The sequence below is a fragment of the Podarcis cretensis genome (assembly GCF_951804945.1).
Source record: "Podarcis cretensis genome assembly, chromosome: 6".
Taxonomy (NCBI): domain Eukaryota; kingdom Metazoa; phylum Chordata; class Lepidosauria; order Squamata; family Lacertidae; genus Podarcis; species Podarcis cretensis.
Genome location: NC_137175.1, coordinates 22,334,973 through 22,355,388, shown reverse-complemented (window position 1 = coordinate 22,355,388; position 20,416 = coordinate 22,334,973). Strand labels below are relative to the sequence as shown.

The window sequence follows — 20,416 nt, the reverse complement described above, 5'->3', positions numbered from 1 at the left end:
TGCAACGGGTTGAGTGCTTGCATGCATGTTGCTGATTGTAATCAGAATACAGATGTCATGAGAAGCCATTTCTCTGCGTGTGTACCCATGAAAGTTAAAATCGGACAGCAGCAATGGAGCCTGACATAATAGCATATAATCACTCCTAGCTGCCCAAGCAAATTGGCTTGCTTTTGGCATGGGGTGTTACTGTTAAGATAATGCACCTCTGGTTATTCTGTTGAAGTTCTTTTTCTAATTTCCAAATGGCTGCAAAAAAGCTAAGGGGGACAGTTTTACTACTAGCTCTGAGCTCATACGTGGCTCCCAGTGAGATGTGCCCCACTCTCACTGATTCCAAGACGTAATGCAGTTTGCAGGAGAGAGGTGCAGGTTGATCCATCCCCACATAATGAGTGTGAACTTCTCTGCATCATGTAAACATCCAGCTGCATGGAGTTTGTATGAGCTCGCTTTCCTTCCTAGAGAATGTAGAGGATCTGAACTGCACCCTGGGGCATGACGGACCACCAACCATTTTTAAACTTAAGAGGTTACTGTGACATGTGCTCCCCTGCCAGATTACTGGTGGGTAGGATTGGAGGTAAAGAAGACTGTGTTATGAGCCCCTGCATTCTGATGTTGCTCAGCGGCGCCACTTATAGTGTCTGCAATCAGAGCATTCTTTAGGAAAGATTTCTGCCTTGTCAGGATTCAGCTTAAACTTACTGGCCCACATCCAGCCCACCATGGCCACGGCATCCAAGCACTGACTCAGCACATGCGCAGCCACACCAGACGCAGCGGAAACAGAAGTAGAGCTGGGTGCCATCAGCATATTGATGATAGTGCACTCCCTATCCCCTGGTGACTGCGTCAAATGACTTCCTAAATATATTGAACAGGATTGGGGTTAGAATTAAATTCTGCAGCTCAATGCAGCTTAACAGCCAGGGTGCTGAGGTCTAGTCACCCAGGGCTACCCTCTAAAACAGGCATGGCCATACTTGGCCCTCCAGCTGTTTTGGGACTACCAACTTCCATCATCCCTAGCTGACAGGACCAGTGGTCAAGGATGATGGGAATTGTAGTCCCAAAACAGCTGGAGGGCCAGGTTTGGCCATACCTGCTCTAAAACATGTACTCCAGGGAGCAGCAGAACCTCTGTAAGACAGTACTGTACCCGCCAATCCTAACCCATTGGAGATGCCATGGCTGATGGTATTGGAAAGCCTCGAATGAAGCAAGATCACTAACCCCATCCATTTCCCAATCAAAGTCATTCATCAGGACACCCAGGGACTCGAACTACCAAAAACCTCACAGCCCATCAAGAGACATACACACATTTCTCCCAATACCAACACATACACATACACTCTCCTCAGCTCTTGGGCAGTCATAGAAATCCAGGTTGGAATTTGCTTATTTATTTTATAAAGTTTATACACTGCTTGATTGTAAAAACAAAAAACAAATCTCAAAGCAGTTTACAAAAGACAAAACAGTAAAACCAAGAACAATTCACAATCCTAACATACAAAAGTCAACTTACTAAAACAGATCAAAACTACCTAAACTTTATATACATCTGGGTAGACTTGTCTAAACAGGAATGCTTTAGCAGACACCAAAAAGGGTACTGTGAAGATGCCTGCTTGATCTCAATAGGCAAGGAGTTCCAAAGTGTAGGAGCTTCCACACTAAGCAATCAAATTATTACAAATGTGGAACAGGTACTATGTGGCACCTGGCAGTAATGCCAATTCCGCCGATCGAAGCAGGTGAGTGGGCACATGTGGGGTAATCTCATGTGCTACCTGTAGCAGTGCCAATTCTGTTGATCGAAGCAGTCAAGTGGGCCTATGGGGGCTTCATCCACCTGTGGAATGCCTCAGCAATCTCCCTCATCTGTCATCCAAATGGAAGACTGGAAGGTTCTCGTCCTCAAAAAGCCTACTGTGTTGTGTGACCTACAAAAAGTGGCAGAGGATTGATCAGGAAAGAGACACAGTGAAATTCCAGCTCAGGAAAAGTAGCTGGAGAAACAGAGCCTCTGGCTCTTTGTTCCTCTTAAAAGCCATCAGGTTGATCACTTTATATCCTGACAGGATTTGAAGGGCTCCCAGGTTTCAGCAGCAGTTTTTAAAAAAAGGCAAGAGAGAGTGAAAACCAAGTTCAAAAGATGTTCACTTCTTCCAGTGCTTTTTTTCTGGGGAGGGGGGACATAGGGGTACACATACCCCTAAATATATTGTGAATCTTAAGTTTGGCTTATTGAGGGGCAGTATTTCAAATATGAGTAGGAAAATGAGAGTACCCCTAAACATTTTTTTTTTAAGGGGGAAAAAAGCACTGACTTCTTCAGCTGTAGCTGGGGAAAGTAAACTGTGATGCCATAACTCTGTCAGCAAATTGAGAACAGTTTCAGTCTTCACTAGACAAATGTTAAAGTACATTTTCTTGAGAACTGTAATAGTCTATGGCATGGCCGTTCTTGTTGACCTAGCAATTGTGTATGTCATAGAATGCAGTTATGGGACTGAAGCAGAAGTCCATTAAGAGCACTCCACTCCCTGGTCAGCCATGAAGCTGACCTCACAGCCTTGTTGAGAAGATTATTTGGGTTAGGGGGAAAGTACATAGGGTGCTCTGAGAGCCCTTTGTAGAAAAGGTGGGATACAAATGTGAAAAAATAAACAATATCTTTCCCTTTACATTAGACAAAAAGTAAGTATAAGAAACGTAAACAGTGTTATTCAGCCAGGCTTGTACGTAAATCTGCCCAACATTCGCATCAGTTTAGTCTTTGTTTTGTCACCATGTATTTTTTCCATGCAAATACATGTGGGAGCATGTGGGGGGAAAGACACCCAGAAATTTGCAAGAAGATGCTCTTGCACTGGAAGTGTCAGTGTGATATAGTGGCTAGACCTGGGGAGGCCAACATGGTGCCCTGTACATGTTAACTTAGACTATACTCCCATCAGCCCCTGCCAGACTGCGGAAGGTGGGCTTGGAGTGTTGGATTGGGAGTGCGAAGGATTCAGTTCCCCCTTTCAGTCGTGGATCCCCTTGGCTGACCTTGCCCAATCAACATCACCTACCACACAGAGTTTGTAGTATAAAATGGGTTATGCAGCCCTGACTTCTCTACAAGAAGAGTAAGATGGAAATGCAACCACTACCTCGTATTTTCACAATAAAGGTAAAGGTAAATGTACCCCTGACCATTAGGTCCAGTCGTGACCGACTCTGGGGTTGTGCGCTCATCTCACTGTATAGGCCAAGGGAGCTGGCGTTTGTCCGCAGACAGCTTCCGGGTCATGTGGCCAGCATGACTAAGCCACTTCTGGCGAACCAGAGCAGCACACGGAAACGCCATTTACTTTCCCGCCGGAGCGGTACATATTTACCTACTTGCACTTTGACGTGCTTTCAAACTGCTAGGTGGGCAGGAGCAGGGACCGAGCAATGGGAGCTCACCCCGTTGCAGGGATTCGAACTGCCGACCTTCTGATCGGCAAGTCCTAGGCTCTGTGGTTTAACCCACAGCGCCACCTGCATCCCATTTTCACGATTTTCACGTCCCATTTTCACGATACAGCCCAGTCAAAGAAAATAAATCCTTAATGCACTGAATGTTTGCGTGTGTTTTGACAGAAGCTTCATAGTAGTAACTTTGGTTTTTCCCCTCTGTCCTCCTAAGGCATCAAGACAGAAGACAGCCTGAGCCATTCGCCGGGGCAGAGTGGGTTCCTTAGCTATGGCTCTAGCTTCAGCACCGCAACCTCAGGACAGGCCCCCTACACCTACCAGATGCATGGTCAGTATGGCTTTACATAGCTGTGCAGTTTGTTGCAGCATCAAACAGTTCCAATTTTTGTCGTGTACTGATGTGGAATACTAACGTGCCTGGTTTATTTTGCAAGCTATGGTCTGCGTGTTTGGGACAAGACCATTTCCTCCCCCACCCACCCAATTGTGTCTTGATGCTGTATTTTACTGATAATGTAATCTGCCCTAATAGTTGCAGAATTAGGTGAGTTTACAGCAGAACAGGCTATTAATTGAAATGAGTACCTAACTCAGCATAGGATGAGATGCAAGAAATGGTGTAATAAGTAAGAACTAGATGATATACCTGGCAGAATTTATTTTACTCGCTAATGTAAAATTTCCTTCTTACTTTTCTAGCAAAGACTACTTTTAATATTGTTTATCCTCATCCTTCAGATGTTACCTTGGTAGATATGTATTCCTGAAACCAGGTGTGCCGTCTCCCCCATCCTACCCACTAGGCTTACCTTTGGTTTCTAAACTCAGCAGGCGAGCACATAAATCAAAGCAGCATACTGTAGCGAGAGTGGCAGGGTCCTTTGTTGGGCAGATGAAAGGTTATTTGCCTCCTGCCACCCATCCCTAATGAGTTGTGTTTCCTTCCTACCTTCTAGTGCTACTCCAAGCCTTGAAATGGACACAAGCAACTCTCAGTTTCTGGATTTCCTACATCATTTTGAGAAATTGCACATTGCTGTGCTTATTTTCAAAATGCTTTCATATCTAATCTCTTACGTCAACTTTCTCTGCCAATTTGGGGTGGAAGATGTCCGTTCTGTTTACTCGAGGGACTTTTTCTTTTTCGTACGCAATGCTGATGCTTGAAAAATGCTATGTGGCTATTCCTCCCTGCCTCTGTGCAATTTATATTTAAGATGTATGCATTCAAAGAGCTCCGTGCAGGCAAGTAACCTTCAATGTCAGTTTTGTCTCTCCCTTGGGATTATAGGCACTCGCTGAATGTTATTTCGTTGGTGCTTGTAATTTAAAATAAATAAATAAATGAGGCAGCTCCTTTTAAGCTTGGAACACTGTCCAGAGACTCCCAGCTTCTTTTCCGATCAAAAACAAGTTTCCTTTAGCTGTTCAAGAGAGGAGAAAGCTGCCCCTCCCCGTTTTTTTAACTAGCTCTTCATCTCTGGGGTTTATTTACCTTTCCAAAGTGCTGGTGAAAGCTCTGCATGGGATGCTTGGGACCTTCCTTCCTTAGTTGCTACTGAGGAATGTGTTCTTAGAACTTTCCCACACTTAGTACACCTGGGAGGGGGGGCCAGGATTCTTTCTCTCACCCCGCCTTCCGTAAGCCACTTAAACGGAAAGCAAGGACTCTTTTCCCATGCATGGATTTAGTGACACCTTTTAGGGCCCCGTAGCTTTATTTTGATTGGTCTTGTCAGCCACCCAGCAGAGAGTCTTGATGTGACGTGCTGGAACAGCTGTGAAAGCAGTAGCGATCCCCTGTGCCCATCTAATCAATTTGAGGTGCTCCTTAAACTTGACCTCTCAAACCAAGGAAAGGCATGAATTGCCTTGGGTGTTTTGGTGTTCCCTGTAGCATGTAGCTTGGCACGCTTGCTCAAGTTGCCTGTGCTTCTTTGTACCGCTGACTCCTTAACGTAACGCAGATGCTTTCTGCACGTGGCTTATGGTGGTGCAGAGTTTGTACAGTGGTACCTCGGGTTAAGAACTTAATTCGTTCCGGAGGTCCGTTCTTAACCTGAAACCATTCTTAACCTGAGGTACCACTTTAGCTAATGGGGCCTCCCGCTGCCACTGCACCGCCGCCATGCGATTTCTGTTCTCATCCTGAGGTAAAGTTCTTAACCCGAGGTACTACTTCCGGGTTAGCGGAGTCTGTAACCCGAAGTGTTTGTAACCCAAGGTGTTTGTAACCTGAGGTACCACGGCATATGGCTTGGGGCCAGGGGCGCCGACTTATAAAAAATATTGGGGGGGGCCCAAGACCTCCAAACCGCTGCTGCTGGGGGAACGAAAGGGGCGAGCCCTGGGCTGCCCCGACCTTAAGTGAACCTGTGAGGGCCCGCCCTTTGCGGCAGCCGATTGGCTGCCGCCGTGGGCGGTGAATATTAATGAGCTAGGGGGAATCCCCGCTTCTCGCGGGGCTGACGCCAGCCCCGCAAGATTGTTGATGGGTCGAGAGCCCGCAACCCCACCCCCTCTCTAGATCAGGAGTGGCTTTGTTTTTCTTAAATTATTGGGGGGGCAGAGCCCCCCCAAACGAATTTTTGAGGGGGCTCGGGCCCCCTCAGGCCCCATGGAGTCGGCGCCTATGCTTGGGGCTAAGAAGTGGCTAGCCCTATCCAGTCAAGGGACGTGGGGTGGCTGGATGCACAACAGCAGAGATCATTTCGTGTGAAACTGAAGAGTTTTTATTAGTGCTAAAGTCAGCTAGCCAGGAGGGGTGCAGGTGGTGTTGCTCAGCAACCAGGCATAGTGACATAATGTTTGCTGAGATAGCACATGGCCTGATTGGATGTGAAGTTCTGAGGAAGTTTTCCTTTGTATCTTTGGTTGAATGTTTGCCTCCTATGAACAAGCCTGAAATAAGAAAGACAAAGCTTCTCTGCTCCTTTCACCTCAAAATTGTACGCTTCACTGTTCACTTTCTTCAGTAAAGTATTATCCGGATTTATTTTCTCTCTGGCCTCTGTCTGCATTATTTAAATGACATTACTAACAAGGACTTTATGCTCTTTTGCTGCTTTTCAGCTCTGAGCCACTTCGTGCTGTTTGTTTTATGGTGTTGTGTTTTGCTGGCTGATTCCACTTTATCAGTTGTTCTGCAGTACTTCTCCAGTGTTACTGCATTGTTGCATTTTTGCTTTATAGCACAACAAAAGTGCTGTGCAGCACCACAGAAAATAATGTGATGCAAAAAGTTACAGGATTTGGAAGCTACAGGACATGCACTGGTTGAGACTGAAGCAGTATGTACCCCCACAAAACTGATGTAGGCACACAAAGTTTTGAAACTGGGGTTATGTATAACTGTCCTGATACCATCATGGGCACAAATAATCATGAAAGCACCATAAATAGGACGTCTGGAAGGGGCCCTTGTGCTTTGGATCCAAACAGGGTTGTGAGCAGCAGGAAAATACTAGCCACTAGCACTGTCTTGCAAGCTCTTAAGAATTCTCACAGGACTGTAAGAAATTATGAAACAGTTCTCATGATTCTGCTTGTACAGGAGGTTGCACAGCCAGTTGCACACGCCAAATATATTTGAATTTAGTTTTAATTTTTCTCTCGTGTGTAGCATAAAAACTGCTCTTCTCCAAATGGGAGGGCACCTCTGGATCCAGTCCTTTGGTTCAACAATTATGTTTTCAAAAAGGATGTTTGTGGAAGGTGACGTTAATAGCAAAATGGAAGGTGGAAAGCCACATGCCATTCTCTGTGATAGTTATTTGTGTGTGGTTGTTTGTGAACAGGGTAATAAAAGTTAGGGAAAGCCTTTATTTTCTTTGTCATCACATTGTGAGAGTGGTCAGTCTTATCTAATCCCCATTTTTAAAAATAGCTTCAGTGGTGTGGGGAACATAGAGACTACGAAAACGATGATAAAACCCAGACCCTGAACTTCTAGCACCAGTAGGAAACTTAGGAAGCCCATTGTAGAAGTATGGTGGCATGTTTTGAAACCGTAACGCTACTAACCCTGATAGCCAGGTTTGAGCATGCTCCCTAACCGCATTCAGTGCATGTTTCAGGTGGACCAATCTTGAAAAGCTCAGCTAATACTGGCAGGTTGATAACTTGAGTCTGTGCCTCACCTCAACAAAAGTTTCACTGTTGTAGCATGTTGGCCTGTGGCCATTGGCACAAAGTACCTAGATTTTTGGCATGGTTTGTGAGGTGGGGGAACGGTAAGGAAGATCATAGGTGAAGAAACATCTATCACACGCATAAATCCATGTCAGGGGTTTGTGGGGTGCGCATTGCTTAATGTGAACATTCAGCATAAATCTACTTGTACATGTTTAAGAACGTCTCCCAATATTTATGGCACACATTAGCAGTAATGACTGGATGTTTCACTGACACAGGCTTTGGTATTTTGTTACATGCATTCCCTTGAGGTTCTTGCCTCTGAAACTTGCTTATGTGCTCTGGTGGTATAATTCCCAGCACTTCCTTGAGAAATGTAAATTACCCCTGCACATTATAAACATTAGATTCCTCTAACATCGTGGAAAGTGCAGGAGACGGAGAGGCTGTGCTTGGCTTACTGTCACCGAGATGCTTAAGCTTCATAAAACTAAAACCTCCATAGAAAATTAGTTGTCCCCTTTTTTCCCGGAGATTCCCTCTCACAGCTGGTTTGCATTAGTTTCAGTCTAAAACTGTGGTGGCAGGACTGTGCTCCATACCACAGCGAACTCAGTCAGGCTGGGAAAGGCCTTCCCCCTCTCAGAATGGCGCAGACCTCACATTTTAAACAATATAAATATCAGTTCCTCTTGAAAAGCAAAGGCCCCTTTCTTCAAGGGCTACAGAACACAGGGCTGCCTGTGCAAAATGCACTTTGGTTTAAAAGCCAGTGTGAAGAGGCTCTGGGGTAAGGGAGACCTGCAGGGCAGAGAACACAAAGGTTGGTCAGCAGCCTTATGTTGCTGTGTCTCCTTGAGGGAGCGGGGCTTACATACTGCTGCGTTGGCCGTTGTAGTAGCAGTGTTGTCGGCACTGCCTTAGTTGTAATTGGATGTCACCCAAGAGTGAAGATTTGGACATGTGGTTGGGATCTGCCTTAGGCTGACGGGAGGAGGGTGGGCAGCCATTGAATGAGGAGGACAAAAGACCACAGCAAACATGAGGCCTAAACTAACAGCATGTATCTGAAATCTGTGAACATGGTTAACATCTGCATCGTATGCAAACATTTTTGTTGTATGGGTATTCCATTGTTCAAATAGCCTTCCATTTGAGAAACCAAACTGAGGACGTGGTGATAAACAGAAGGCGCTGTTGATTTATTTCAATTCCGTTTGTGGACATAAATCCACAACCAGCCGCCTTACTGCCCCGGTCTATTGTCCCCAGGCTGCTTTATGTTCCAACCAGCACCACACATCTTCTTCTGGTCCCTGGGGTCTTTTCTTATTGATCCCTCCTTTTCTCAGTTTACTGACACATTCTTTCCCTCAGCCTTCTGCTGCACCTCTGAGCCGCTTTTGGCATTCTTTCTTGCTGAATTTACATTATTTACATTGCTATTTATAGGCTGCTTTTTAGCCAACCCAGCCTTCAGTTCTGTCTACTGGGACTGTGTAGCTTAGCTCACCTTTCCTGCCCCCTGGAACCTCTTCACAGCCCTCTCTGACTTTGCATTGTTAATTCTTTCCTACAGCATATAAAGCTATGTAAGGTTTTCCCCCAGAAACATTGGGAGGGGGTCAAATCGTGTCTTCAACCTGGTCAAAAACAAAGTAGGAGGAGGTTTTGTTAAACTGCATAGGGGGCATGTGATAGAGGGGCTACAAAGCCCTGCTTCACAAAAAAGTACACTACCTCTCTCAGCATACAAACCATTACAGTGGTGCCTCGCAAGACGAAAAGAATCCGTTCCACGAGTCTCTTCGTCTAGCGGTTTTTTCGCCTTGCGAAGCAAGCCCATTAGCGGATTAGCGGATTAGCGCTATTAGCGGTTTAGTGGCTTTTAGCGGCTTAGCGGATAAGCGGATAAGCGGCTTAGAAAAAGGGGGGGAGGGGAAAAAAGTCGGAAAAACTTGCAAGACATTTTCGTCTTGCGAAGCAAGCCCATAGGGAAATTCGTCTTGCGAAGCGCCTCCAAAACGGAAAACCCTTTCGTCTAGTGGGTTTTTCATCTTGCGAGGCATTCATCTTGCGGGGCACCACTGTACATCCCCCAGCAGTCCATTGCTCCTATGAATAGGGGAGAAAGTGTTATGTACCAGCCCCTGCTCACCTTTGCTCTTTATGTCACACTAAACAATGGTTTAGCATTGTGTCTGACAATGGTTTGTATGTAAGGTGCAGTCTTACTTCATTGAACCAATCAGTGTTTTGCTCCTGTTGACACTATATTGATAACCTAAGTTGGCATTTGTCCTTTAGCATTAAAAATAGATTTAAATTCTTCACATCTTTGGTATTATGAGTAAAGCTTGGAGCAATGCTAGTTCTGAGGCATTCATCAGCTTGTACTGCACAGGTATATGTTTCAGCTCTTTTTAGTTACCTTAAACTTTCACACACTGGTCTCATTTGCAAGGAATCCGGATGCTCTGCCTTCCTAATCCAAAACAATGTTAAGTTTTATATGTACTTCATTGCCTTAGAAGTAGAGTTAAGTTCACATGTATGTATAGTTAATGTAAGAGGCTGATGCATGAGGTTTATTTACCATTGGTTGATATGGGGATTTTTGCTCCCCTGCTATTTGTAACACCCTCAAGCTATTAAATGATAACTATAATTGCCACATCAATAATACAAGTGAGGACTAGCCCTTAGCAGGAATAAGAGTCTTGTGGCATCTCACAGAGTAACGACTTCATCAGATGTCGGAAGATACACTTCATCAAATCCAGGAAGTGCAGTTCTGAATTGGCAAGCTCGGTGGGGAGGCAGAATATCAAAGAGTTAATTCACGGGGAAATAAAATGCAAAATGAATGGACAGTGATGATTACCTGAGATCAAAATGACTACAGTGACCAGTTAACAAGGCCGTATCAGTACTAACGAAAACGTCCTTGTGCTGGTAGGCTAACTCAGACGCATAGTGTGATTTTGAAAACAAACCATAATATTAATTAAAGCCACAATTGACAGTTTTGTTTATATTTTTATTACATTGATTTATATCCCACGTTCTCTCCAAAGAGCTCAAGGTCATAGACATGGTTCTTCTTCCCCACCCCCCACCCCCTTGGCCTGCCCCAATTTTATCCTCATAACAACTCTATGAGGTAAGTTAGGTCAAGAAACTGTGACTGGGCCAAGATCTCCCAGCAAACTTCATGGCTCTGTGGGGATTGGAACCCTGGTCTCCCAGGCCAACACTCCAACCACTATGTCACACTGCCTGATAAACTGTAATTCAGCAAGAATGCCCTGGTTATGTTCTGCTGGTTTCCATTGCCATTTCTGATTGTATTTGTGTTCCTTTGCGCAGAGACAGGCCTGTTGGTCCTTAGCAAATTTCACACAAGCAAACCAGCATTTTAAAGTATTTGCCATTTCTGTTGGGAGAGAGTCGATATGGAGCACAGGCCTTCTGTGTTTTGTATTGGACCAAGCTAGCTCACCAACCACAACAACAGAGCAGAAAGCAGTAGCTCCCCTTATAAGAGAAAATGGAATTCTAGATTCTGTCTGTAGTGAGCAGCTGTCTCTTATTCGCACATATGGCCGGAATGGAGTGCGCTGGAAACGTGATAGCCAAGAGAAAGATACATGCGTAAAACTTCTCACACGTGAAATTCATCTTTCTCTTTTAAACACCAAGAACCTTGAATCAATACATTATGGGACGGGAACCAATTTCCATTAGCAGAATTGAATTACCCAGAATGGCTTCCAAGCTGGCAGCTGCAGCAAAAGTAAATCCAGAGACATAACATTCCAAATATACAAGGGAAATATACATCTAAAAACTTGTGTTGCAGTTTTCTTGCCACCGCCCGTTCAAACTGCCTTTAATCAGTTTTAAAAACAAGCAAGGATATAACAGGGCACACTTCCACTCTGCAGCCTGCAGTTATGAATTATGGCCACAGTTCAGCAGAACTGGCTTTATGTGTGCATATAAAAAGTCCTGCTGGACAGATGAAAAAGTCCCTCTGGTTCTTTTTCCCACGGTGTCCAACTGGGTGCTTCTGGTAAACCCACAAGCAGGACTTGGGGGCAACAGTGCTCTCTACATTTGTAATTCTCAGGAACTGGTATTCAGGGTCATGGGCCCTTTGCTCTTGCCATCACGATATGTTGAGGATGCAAATTCCATAGTTTAAACAATGAACTGTGTGATTGTGTGATTTATCTTCACTGAATCTCCAACCCTTCAAATTCATTCCGTGACTCCAGGTTCTTGTACGGATCTCTATCCACTTTCTGTACACGGTACATAATTGCATACACTCCTACTTTACTCATTTTCCTCCTAAACCAAGTAGACCCAAACACTGCAAATGTTCCTCATAGAGAAGTTACTCCAGCCCCCTGATCAATTTGATTCTCCTTGTTGAGGTGTGGCCACCAGAACTGAACACAGCAATCCAAGTGTGGCTGCACCATAGATTTTGTTGTTGTTGTTTAGTCGTTTAGTTGTGTCTGACTCTTCGTGACCCCATGGACCAGAGCACGCCAGGCACTCCTGTCTTCCACTGCCTCCCGCAGTTTGGTCAAACTCATGCTGGTAGCTTCGAGAACACTGTCCAACCATCTTGTCCTCTGTCGTCCCCTTCTCCTTGTGCCCTCCATCTTTCCCAACATCAGGGTCTTTTCCAGGGAGTCTTCTCTTCTCATGAGGAAGCCAAAGTATTGGAGCCTCAGCTTCACGATCTGTCCTTCCAGTGAGCACTCAGGGCTGATTTCCTTCAGAATGGAGAGGTTTGATCTTCTTGCAGTCCATGGGACTCTCAAGAGTCTCCTCCAGCACCATAATTCAAAAGCAGCACCATAGATTAGCAATTAGTAATTACAGTGTTAGTGGTGCTCAGAAGGAGAAGAAGGAGCAGGCTGGGAGGAGGAGGTGTTGGAAGCAGCTGAGGTAACAGGGTATGGTGAGCAGGAAGAGTCTGTGGCAGAGGGCAGTTCAGACTCCGAGACAGAAGCTGGAGGGGAGAGAGGAGACAAAGCGGCAGGCTGCTCAGGAAGCCAAGCAGTCTCCCCCTCCTGCTGCAAACAGCTCCCCTCCCCCCTGGTCTCCTAGAAGACACAGAGAAATGAGCAGAGCAGAGCGGGGTTATGTGCTGGCACAGTTTGTGACTGTTTGGGAAAGACACTGGAGATGAGGAGGCTTAGGAAGTGGTGGGAAGGCAGGGCGCTTCAGCCTCGCAACTGCCATGTTGGAACAAGACCTACTGGGAAGAGTTGCCAGGGTCACCAGGCCTGCACTGTTTCGGTTTCTTGAATAAAGAGTTAACTTCACTGACACTGTGTTTTTCTTTGATTGCTGACCTACACTTGGCTCCAGCTCCTGACGCCTCTTCCCTCTACATCCCTTTTTCCTTTTGTGCCATGCCTTTTAGATTATGCAGGCAGGGACTGTCTTGTTTTTATTGATGTTATGCTATATAAGCCACAGTGAGAGCCTACTCAGCTGAAGGGTGGGGTGAAAATACTTTAAGTCAATAAATAAATGGTGCCTGGCTGTGAAATTAGCCATGTGGGATGAAATAAACACATATTCTCCTTCTGTTTATCCCTACTTCCACCTCCTTCCTCTTTTGCCTCCCCTGTCTAAAAACCTTGGAGTGTAAGTTCCTCAATACAGCGTCCGGTTCTCGTTTGCAATGCGCCATGCAGAGTAATAAATATAAATAATAACACGGTGAATTGCTTTTGTTGTCGTTACTAGTCACTCAGCCACAAATTAAAAAACAATGGGTCAGCCATGGAGAGGTGCTTCCTGGGCAAGATTGTACAAATTTACAGCTGCTTTTATGTGCTGCCAGCCTTTAAGTGTTGTTTTTTGGGGTGGGGAGGGCAGGTCTTTTGAGTGCAGGGTTTGAGAGACATTAATGCACAATGTTCTTCTGTGGAAGTTAAAGCCCACTGCGCCATAATTCAGTGCAGCAGCAGCAGCAGCAGCAGCAGCAGCAAAGCCCTTTGTTCTATCTAGATCTCTCTTTTTTTATAAGGTGCCCTTTACAGCAGTTTTCAAACCCTTCCAGACAGGAATACATGCTGAGCTTATTGGAAGGGATCATTATGCCAAATGGCAGACAGTCGAGCAATATGACAAGGCATGCCCTGCATATGGGTTCAGTTACCTTCTGCTTTCGCAGGTTGCTTTCAAGTTGAAGTTTCCCCCACTGACAGCCACATAACATTTTATGTTCTTTCTTGCTCAGTAAATGGAGGCATTGCTACATGATTCTGAACCTTAACAAGCCACCAGAGTATTGTTGGTGGTAGGTTATTTTGTTGAGCTCTTAACCTCTCGATCTCGTAGCATCATCTCATAGAATATATTTACACTGCTGGAAACATTTGCCTGCCAGGCATTTTAAGTATAGCAAAGAACCTTCCGAATGTTCTTCTGAATAAATGGTGAGATATGACAAGTACAGGAACTTGTCAGTGTTGTTGGGGGTAGGATAGTAACTGATGTTACTGTGAAGGTACATCAGTTCTGACATTTTCAGGATGTGATTTAACATAGAATATATTTAAACCACGCAGCAGGAATGTCAGATTTGATGTACCTTCACAGTAACACAGAAGGAAGGTGTGTGCTTTGCTCAGCAAAATTGGCACATTATTGTATTTGCAGCATGAAAATATAATGAAATGTTATTTTTTATTTTAAAAAAAGATAGAAGTGATCTACTATGTTAGAACAATTACCAACGGCAGATGAGAAAAATGGTGTTGACTCCTGGCATGAAAGGAAAAGGCTATATAGGTTTGTGGTTGGTTCATGATTCTAAAGCAGAACACATGTGTGGCTTGGAGAAAAGTCCATGAAGGTCAATCCGTGGCTTCCCTTCTTGCAAGGATCTCAGGTGGCAGACTGGGAAACTTACTTGCTTGAGATCCTCAGCCAGCTGAAGTAGACAATATTGTTGTAGGTCCGACTCAGACTGCATTCAGACAGGACTTTATTCTGCTTATACAATAATTTCCACATTCTATATGATCTGTCACATGATTGGAATGCCACTTCTGGAAAACTGTTGGAAGCTTGGCTTTCATTTCCATGTTCATTTGCTTCCGGAACAAATCTGTTTACAGGCGTTTTTAGCATCGTGATTTCATAGGATGAAATTTGGAGCTGAAATTCTGTCATACAGTTCTTTCTCGTCATTTGTAATTTAGCACAATGTGATGGTATGTTGATTTTTTTAAAAAAAAAAAAACCAGTTCCAGAATGCAACAGGTAATGCAGTGTAAACAGAACAGTAGAATGTGGGATAGAAGTTCTAGCATTGTAATCAGGAAGACTTAAGGCAATCTCTCCCTTGCGGTACATTCATAACCTCTGAACCATCAAGAGATTAGTTGGGTGCATAAACAAGCCATCAGACAGAATGTTCCTATCACCTGTTACAACTCAAACACCAATGCTTTTCTTTTTAGTTCATTTACATGCTGAGCTGTGAGTGATGAAAAATCAAGTTATGTACATGGGAACTCAGTTGACTTACTTGTTTCAGTAGTGAATGGTAGGCCCCAACCCTGAGATTACAGAAAATATAGTCAAATTCCTTGCTGTAAACATCAAGACTAGACCACAATTATTAAAGGGAAGATGAATTCTGAGCCAAAAAAATTGTGTGTGTGTGTGTGTGTGTGTGTGTGTGTGTGTACGTACTGTTTCTGATTATTCTTGGCTTTATTTTAAAAGGCACAATTTATGTGCATGTATATTTTGTTTTTTCTCAGCTGCATTTGTTTAAATAATTCTGTACTGTATTTTATGTTTATGGTCTGTAGGCAAAATAAACCAAAACTATTTCATATAAAAGTTATGTAAATGCATGTGCATGCCAGCCCTAAAATGAATCTAAATAAACAGGTAAGGCCTGACTTCTGTAGGGGAGTAACTGAGCAGAAATCCCAAGGCATGACCTTGAAACAGCATCTAGGCTGATGTAAAATACTGCAGCCAGATGTTGGCCACAGAGTTCCATCATGTGAGAAAGCTGAGACATGCATGTAACAATATGTAAAATGTAATAACATGTATCTAGTTTTCTTACCTACCCTTTTACCTTTGGGTCCCTGTGTAGGTAATGGGATATAAATTTGCACACTCTAAAATAAAGTGGGTGCCAGAATGAGAGACCTTCTGGGAACCAATTATATGCCAACTTGCTAGAAGAAAGGTGGGATATAAATGTAGAAAATAATTAATACAAAAATAACTGTTTTAAAGCCATAGCAGAGGTTACTGCAGTGGCTTGAGATTTCCCACAGGAAATAGGTACCAAGGCAAATTGGTCATGGTGACAGAGAGTAACAGAAGTGGCCGGTTGCTGCTGTTCAGTGCTTAGTGAAAGTAGTCAGGTCGATTTTCATTTCACTGGGGATATGAGGTTCAGGGCCTGCGATTGGCAGACCAACGTGCTTGCCTAAGGTGGGAGGAAGCATGGGTCCCAGGTAAGTCCCCTGGGAAGAGAGACGGATCGCTCAAACACTTTGGAAAGTGTAGCTCTGCGAGGGAAATAGGAGTCTCCTAACCACGCAGCATTCCTAGCAAACTTCAGTTCCCAGGATGCTTTGGGGGAAAGCCATGACTTTTAATATGGTATAACAGTGCTTTAAATGTAAGGTACAGGGACGCGGGTGGCGCTGTGGGTTAAACCACAGAGCCTAGGCCGCAGGGGTCAGCAACCTGTGGCTCCAGAGCCGCATGTGGCTCTTTTACCTTTGCCGTGGCTCCGGGACGGATACTAGCGAGGGGAGGAGGCGCATTGTGCGCCCCGACACTCCCCACTGTGGCGGGCGCTGTACTGGCTGTGACGTCGCATGGGGGCGGTGCGTGCATTAGTCACGCACCGTCAGGACGTCACCGTCCCGCCCGCTGTCAGATCGCGGCTCCGGAGATATATTTGTTTTAAATGTTGCAATGGTTTTGCGGCTCCCAGTTTTTTTCTCTTCGGAAACAGGTCCAAGTGGCTCTTTTTGTCTTAAAGGTTGCAGACCCCTAGCCTAGGACTTGCCGATCAGAAGGTCAGCAGTTTGAATCCCTGCGACGGGGTGAGCTCCCGTTGCTCGGTCCCTGCTCCTGCCAACCTAGCAGTTCGAAAGCATGTCAAAGTGCAAGTAGATAAATAGGTACCGCCCCGGTGGGAAGGTAAACGGTGTTTCCGTGCGCTACTCTGGTTCGCCAGAAGCGGCTTAGTCATGCTGGCCACATGACCCGGAACCTGTATGCCGGCTCCCTCGGCCAATAAAGCGAGATGAGCGCCGCAACCGAAGAGTCGGTCACGACTGGGCCTAATGGTCAGGGGTCCCTTTACCTTTACCTTTACAGATGTGGCAAGACAGAGCTTTGAGAGCCACATGGCCTGTTCTGTGTCCTCTAAGGAAGCGTCAGAACAGCGAAGGAAGCTGTTGAAGTCATAGTTAACGTCTATTATTTTGCGTGCTGAATGGGGAAAGGGGTGCCATTTTGTCCTTCCACTCAACAGGCGCCATTTGTATCATGCCTTTCCTCCAAGGAATTGAGAGCAGTGTGCGCAGTCCCCCCACACCTAAGCCCCATATTTTAACCCTCACACCAAGCCTGTGAGGTAAGCTAGGCTTAGACAGGGACTGGCTAAAGGTCACCCAGGAAGCTTCATTGCTGAGGGGGAGTTTGAACTTGGGTATCTCCAGTCCTAATTCTAGTACTCCAGTCAGTACCTCAGGGTCTCTCCATACAAGCCCAGCAGAGCTAAAAACCCACACATTGTGCAAATATATTAAAAAGCTGTCACCAAGTGTTCTAAAATAGTGGTCGCTGTGAAGAACGATCTGATATTGTTTCAGATTTGGTCATGAAAAGCTACACATTTTTGCAGTCCTTGCTTGTTCCAATATACACTGGTACTGGAAAGAAAAGCATTGACTTTGGAACAACCTTCTGTGGATTGCGAATTTAACACTTTGCCTACGTAGCCACCAGGGTTGCCAGTTTGAAAAAAGAAGAAGGTTAAATTGCTGGTAGTTGCCCAAACTTTACTGGCACCCGTATATAAGTACTTAGGTTATAGCATACCCTAAATACTGAAACATATTAAAAAATCTTAAACTTGCCTCAGTGTACACTTACTTTCCAAGACCCGACTTTCTACCTAAATTTGGCATAGCTGCTTTTTCATGAAGTGATTTTACTGCCTCCACACGGGGCACTGGCAATGACTGCCACTTGTGAAAATGAGCAATGCTGCCAGTGGTTTTTATTGATCATGGCTTTTGTTGCCCTGGAAATTCCCTTCCAATGGGATTTCACTGGGTAGAAATGGAAATCTTGTCCCCAGAATTTATGCATTTCAGCTGCGATGTTGGGGTGGAGCAGAGGGATCAAGGTGTTTTATTTGCTAACGTGGACAGTGAGGAATGGGGTTTTATAATCTGTGGTGGTCTTAAAACAAACATCTAGTCCTTTTACCTATCAATATACACTAAAAAAAGGACTGGGAAGGGAATCCTTGGCTGCCCCTAATGTAATTGGACTACAACTCCCATCATCTCTCTGTAAAGAGGCTGGATTTAATACGTAAGATAAAATGGTGACCCCTGGCCTTTGGTTTTTAAAATTATTTTCCCGTTGATTCAAGTAGAACTTTAGTACATTCAACCTGGGGCTTTACAAACCATGAATAACTATCTTCAATAATTGTGAAATTGCTTTTATTTGTGATGGCAAAAATTATCTTGATTAAATTAGTTGTGCAATGGACTGTAGAAATGGGCATTAGCTGGTCCTATTCTGGCCTGCCACATTTTTTTATAATGCTATATATATATCTGTTGCAATTTACCAGCATGGAAATGCTTGGCAAACATTGCAGGGATATTATATAGATATTACCAATAAGTCTTGTTAATTATGTGCAGTGCAGTGGGAACCCTTTCTTAAAAATATATATACTGCGCATCACAAGCTTACAAAAGTTACAGGCCCTCCAGGCATGTGGCCCACCAAGGTTGAGGCAGGCTGCATTGCCTGGCTCAGGCACAGATGCAATTGTGTTAAAGTGTGGCACACATTTATTAAAGAAACATTAAAGGAATGGCAAATGGAATCAGCTTGTCATGAAAGGACGCAGGCTATTTCACTCATGGGTTTCCTAATGGTTTCAGTTTGAGTGTTGCCCTTATGTGCTCAGATGTTCTCATTTCACAATCCATCATTAGGAAAGCCCATGGCACGGGGTCAATTTAGAGTTTTCCTACCAAGTACTTTCCAGTACTGTATATCTGAAGGGCTGTTCCCCTCTAATACCTAGGTTGTTTTATTACCAGCTAAATGTTCTCTGTGTTACCTGTGAATGAGAGCATTGTGACATTTTAGCAGCTGATTTGATTGAACACAGATGTGAACTATGCTCCATGTGGAGAGGATCCAAAAGGAAAATATCTTGACTTGTGCTTCTGATTTTAAAGGAGCGCATGCGATCGAACGATAGCTGGATGACACAGGCCCACAATCACAATAGCTGAAAGACAGGTGGAGGGCAGTCATAGCTCAGTGGAAAAGCCCATTTCCTGCATGGAAAAGGTCTGTGGTTCAAACCTTGGCACTTCCAGGCAGGGCTGGGAAAGACTGGAGAGCCACTGCCAACCAGTGTAGAATAGGGGTTACATAGGGCCCACCTGAGATGCCTTGAAAATTACCAGCTCCACCTGTCAGAAAATGGTGTTGCATGGGCAGAACCAGTCACAAAATGGTGGCAGTTTGGCATAGTTTTCTACTGATACCTAATTCATCTTCAGAAATTGCTAACTTCTTTGACACAGTGTCTTCCTTGTAGCAAGGAGTTCCACAGCCCATTCATTTTCCAGTTTGGCATCAACTTAAAACACATTTATTTGCTCTGGCATTTGTGAGATGTCAATTTAGTCTGTGTCATTCTGCAGTTTTAATTATGTTATTTTACCTGTTCTTGTTTATTCTGTTTGATGAGTGCTATTCTTTGTTCTGGTTATTGCAATCTGCCCTGGGATCTGTAATGGGGCAACACTTAGACTAAAGAGGAGGAAGTTGACAGGTGGGGGCAGTCTGAGGTTGGTGGGGCAGCACCCCACCTGCCCTGATGGACAAGCAAGGCAGCAATAACACCTGAGTGGGTTTAGAAAGAGCTTTTCATCAGCAACAGTCACTGCTGCTTCCCACCTGCCTTTCTGGTACTTACCGTATTTTTTGCTCTATAAGACTCACTTTTTTCCTCCTAAAACGTAAGGGGAAATGTGTGTGCGTCTTATGGAGTGAATGCAGGCTGTGCAGCTATCCCAGAAGCCAAAACAGTAAGAGGGATTGCTGCTTTCACAGCGCAGCGATCCCTCTTGCTGTTCTGGCTTCTGAGATTCAGAATATATTTTTTCTTGTTTTCCTCCTCCAAAAACTAGGTGCATCTTGTGGTCTGGTGCATCTTATAGAGCGAAAAATACGGGTACTGGCATGTGTACTTTGCGATGGACTCTTATTGGGCCCTAAGTGATCAAGCTAAAGGTAAAGGTAAAGGTAAAGGTACCCCTGCCCGTACGGGCCAGTCTTGACAGACTCTGGGGTTGTGCGCCCATCTCACTTAAGAGGCCAGGGGCCAGCGCTGTCCAGAGACACTTCCGGGTCACGTGGCCAGCGTGACATCGCTGCTCTGGCCAGAGCCAGAGCCAGAGCCGCACACGGAAACGCCGTTTACCTTCCCGCTGGTAAGCGGTCCCTATTTATCTAC

General features: G+C 44.8%; 1 protein-coding gene across 2 annotated transcripts in view; it reads left to right on the top strand.

The window, feature by feature from the left end:
• The window catches only part of EYA2 (EYA transcriptional coactivator and phosphatase 2), a 133,739-nt gene that overhangs the window by 59,218 nt on the left and 54,105 nt on the right, over positions 1–20,416 (top strand). For both annotated transcript variants that reach the window (XM_079979451.1, XM_079979452.1), the window contains exon 5: positions 3,689–3,805. In XM_079979451.1, the coding sequence (XP_079835577.1) occupies positions 3,689–3,805 (117 nt within the window). The remainder of the gene's footprint in view (positions 1–3,688; positions 3,806–20,416) is intronic.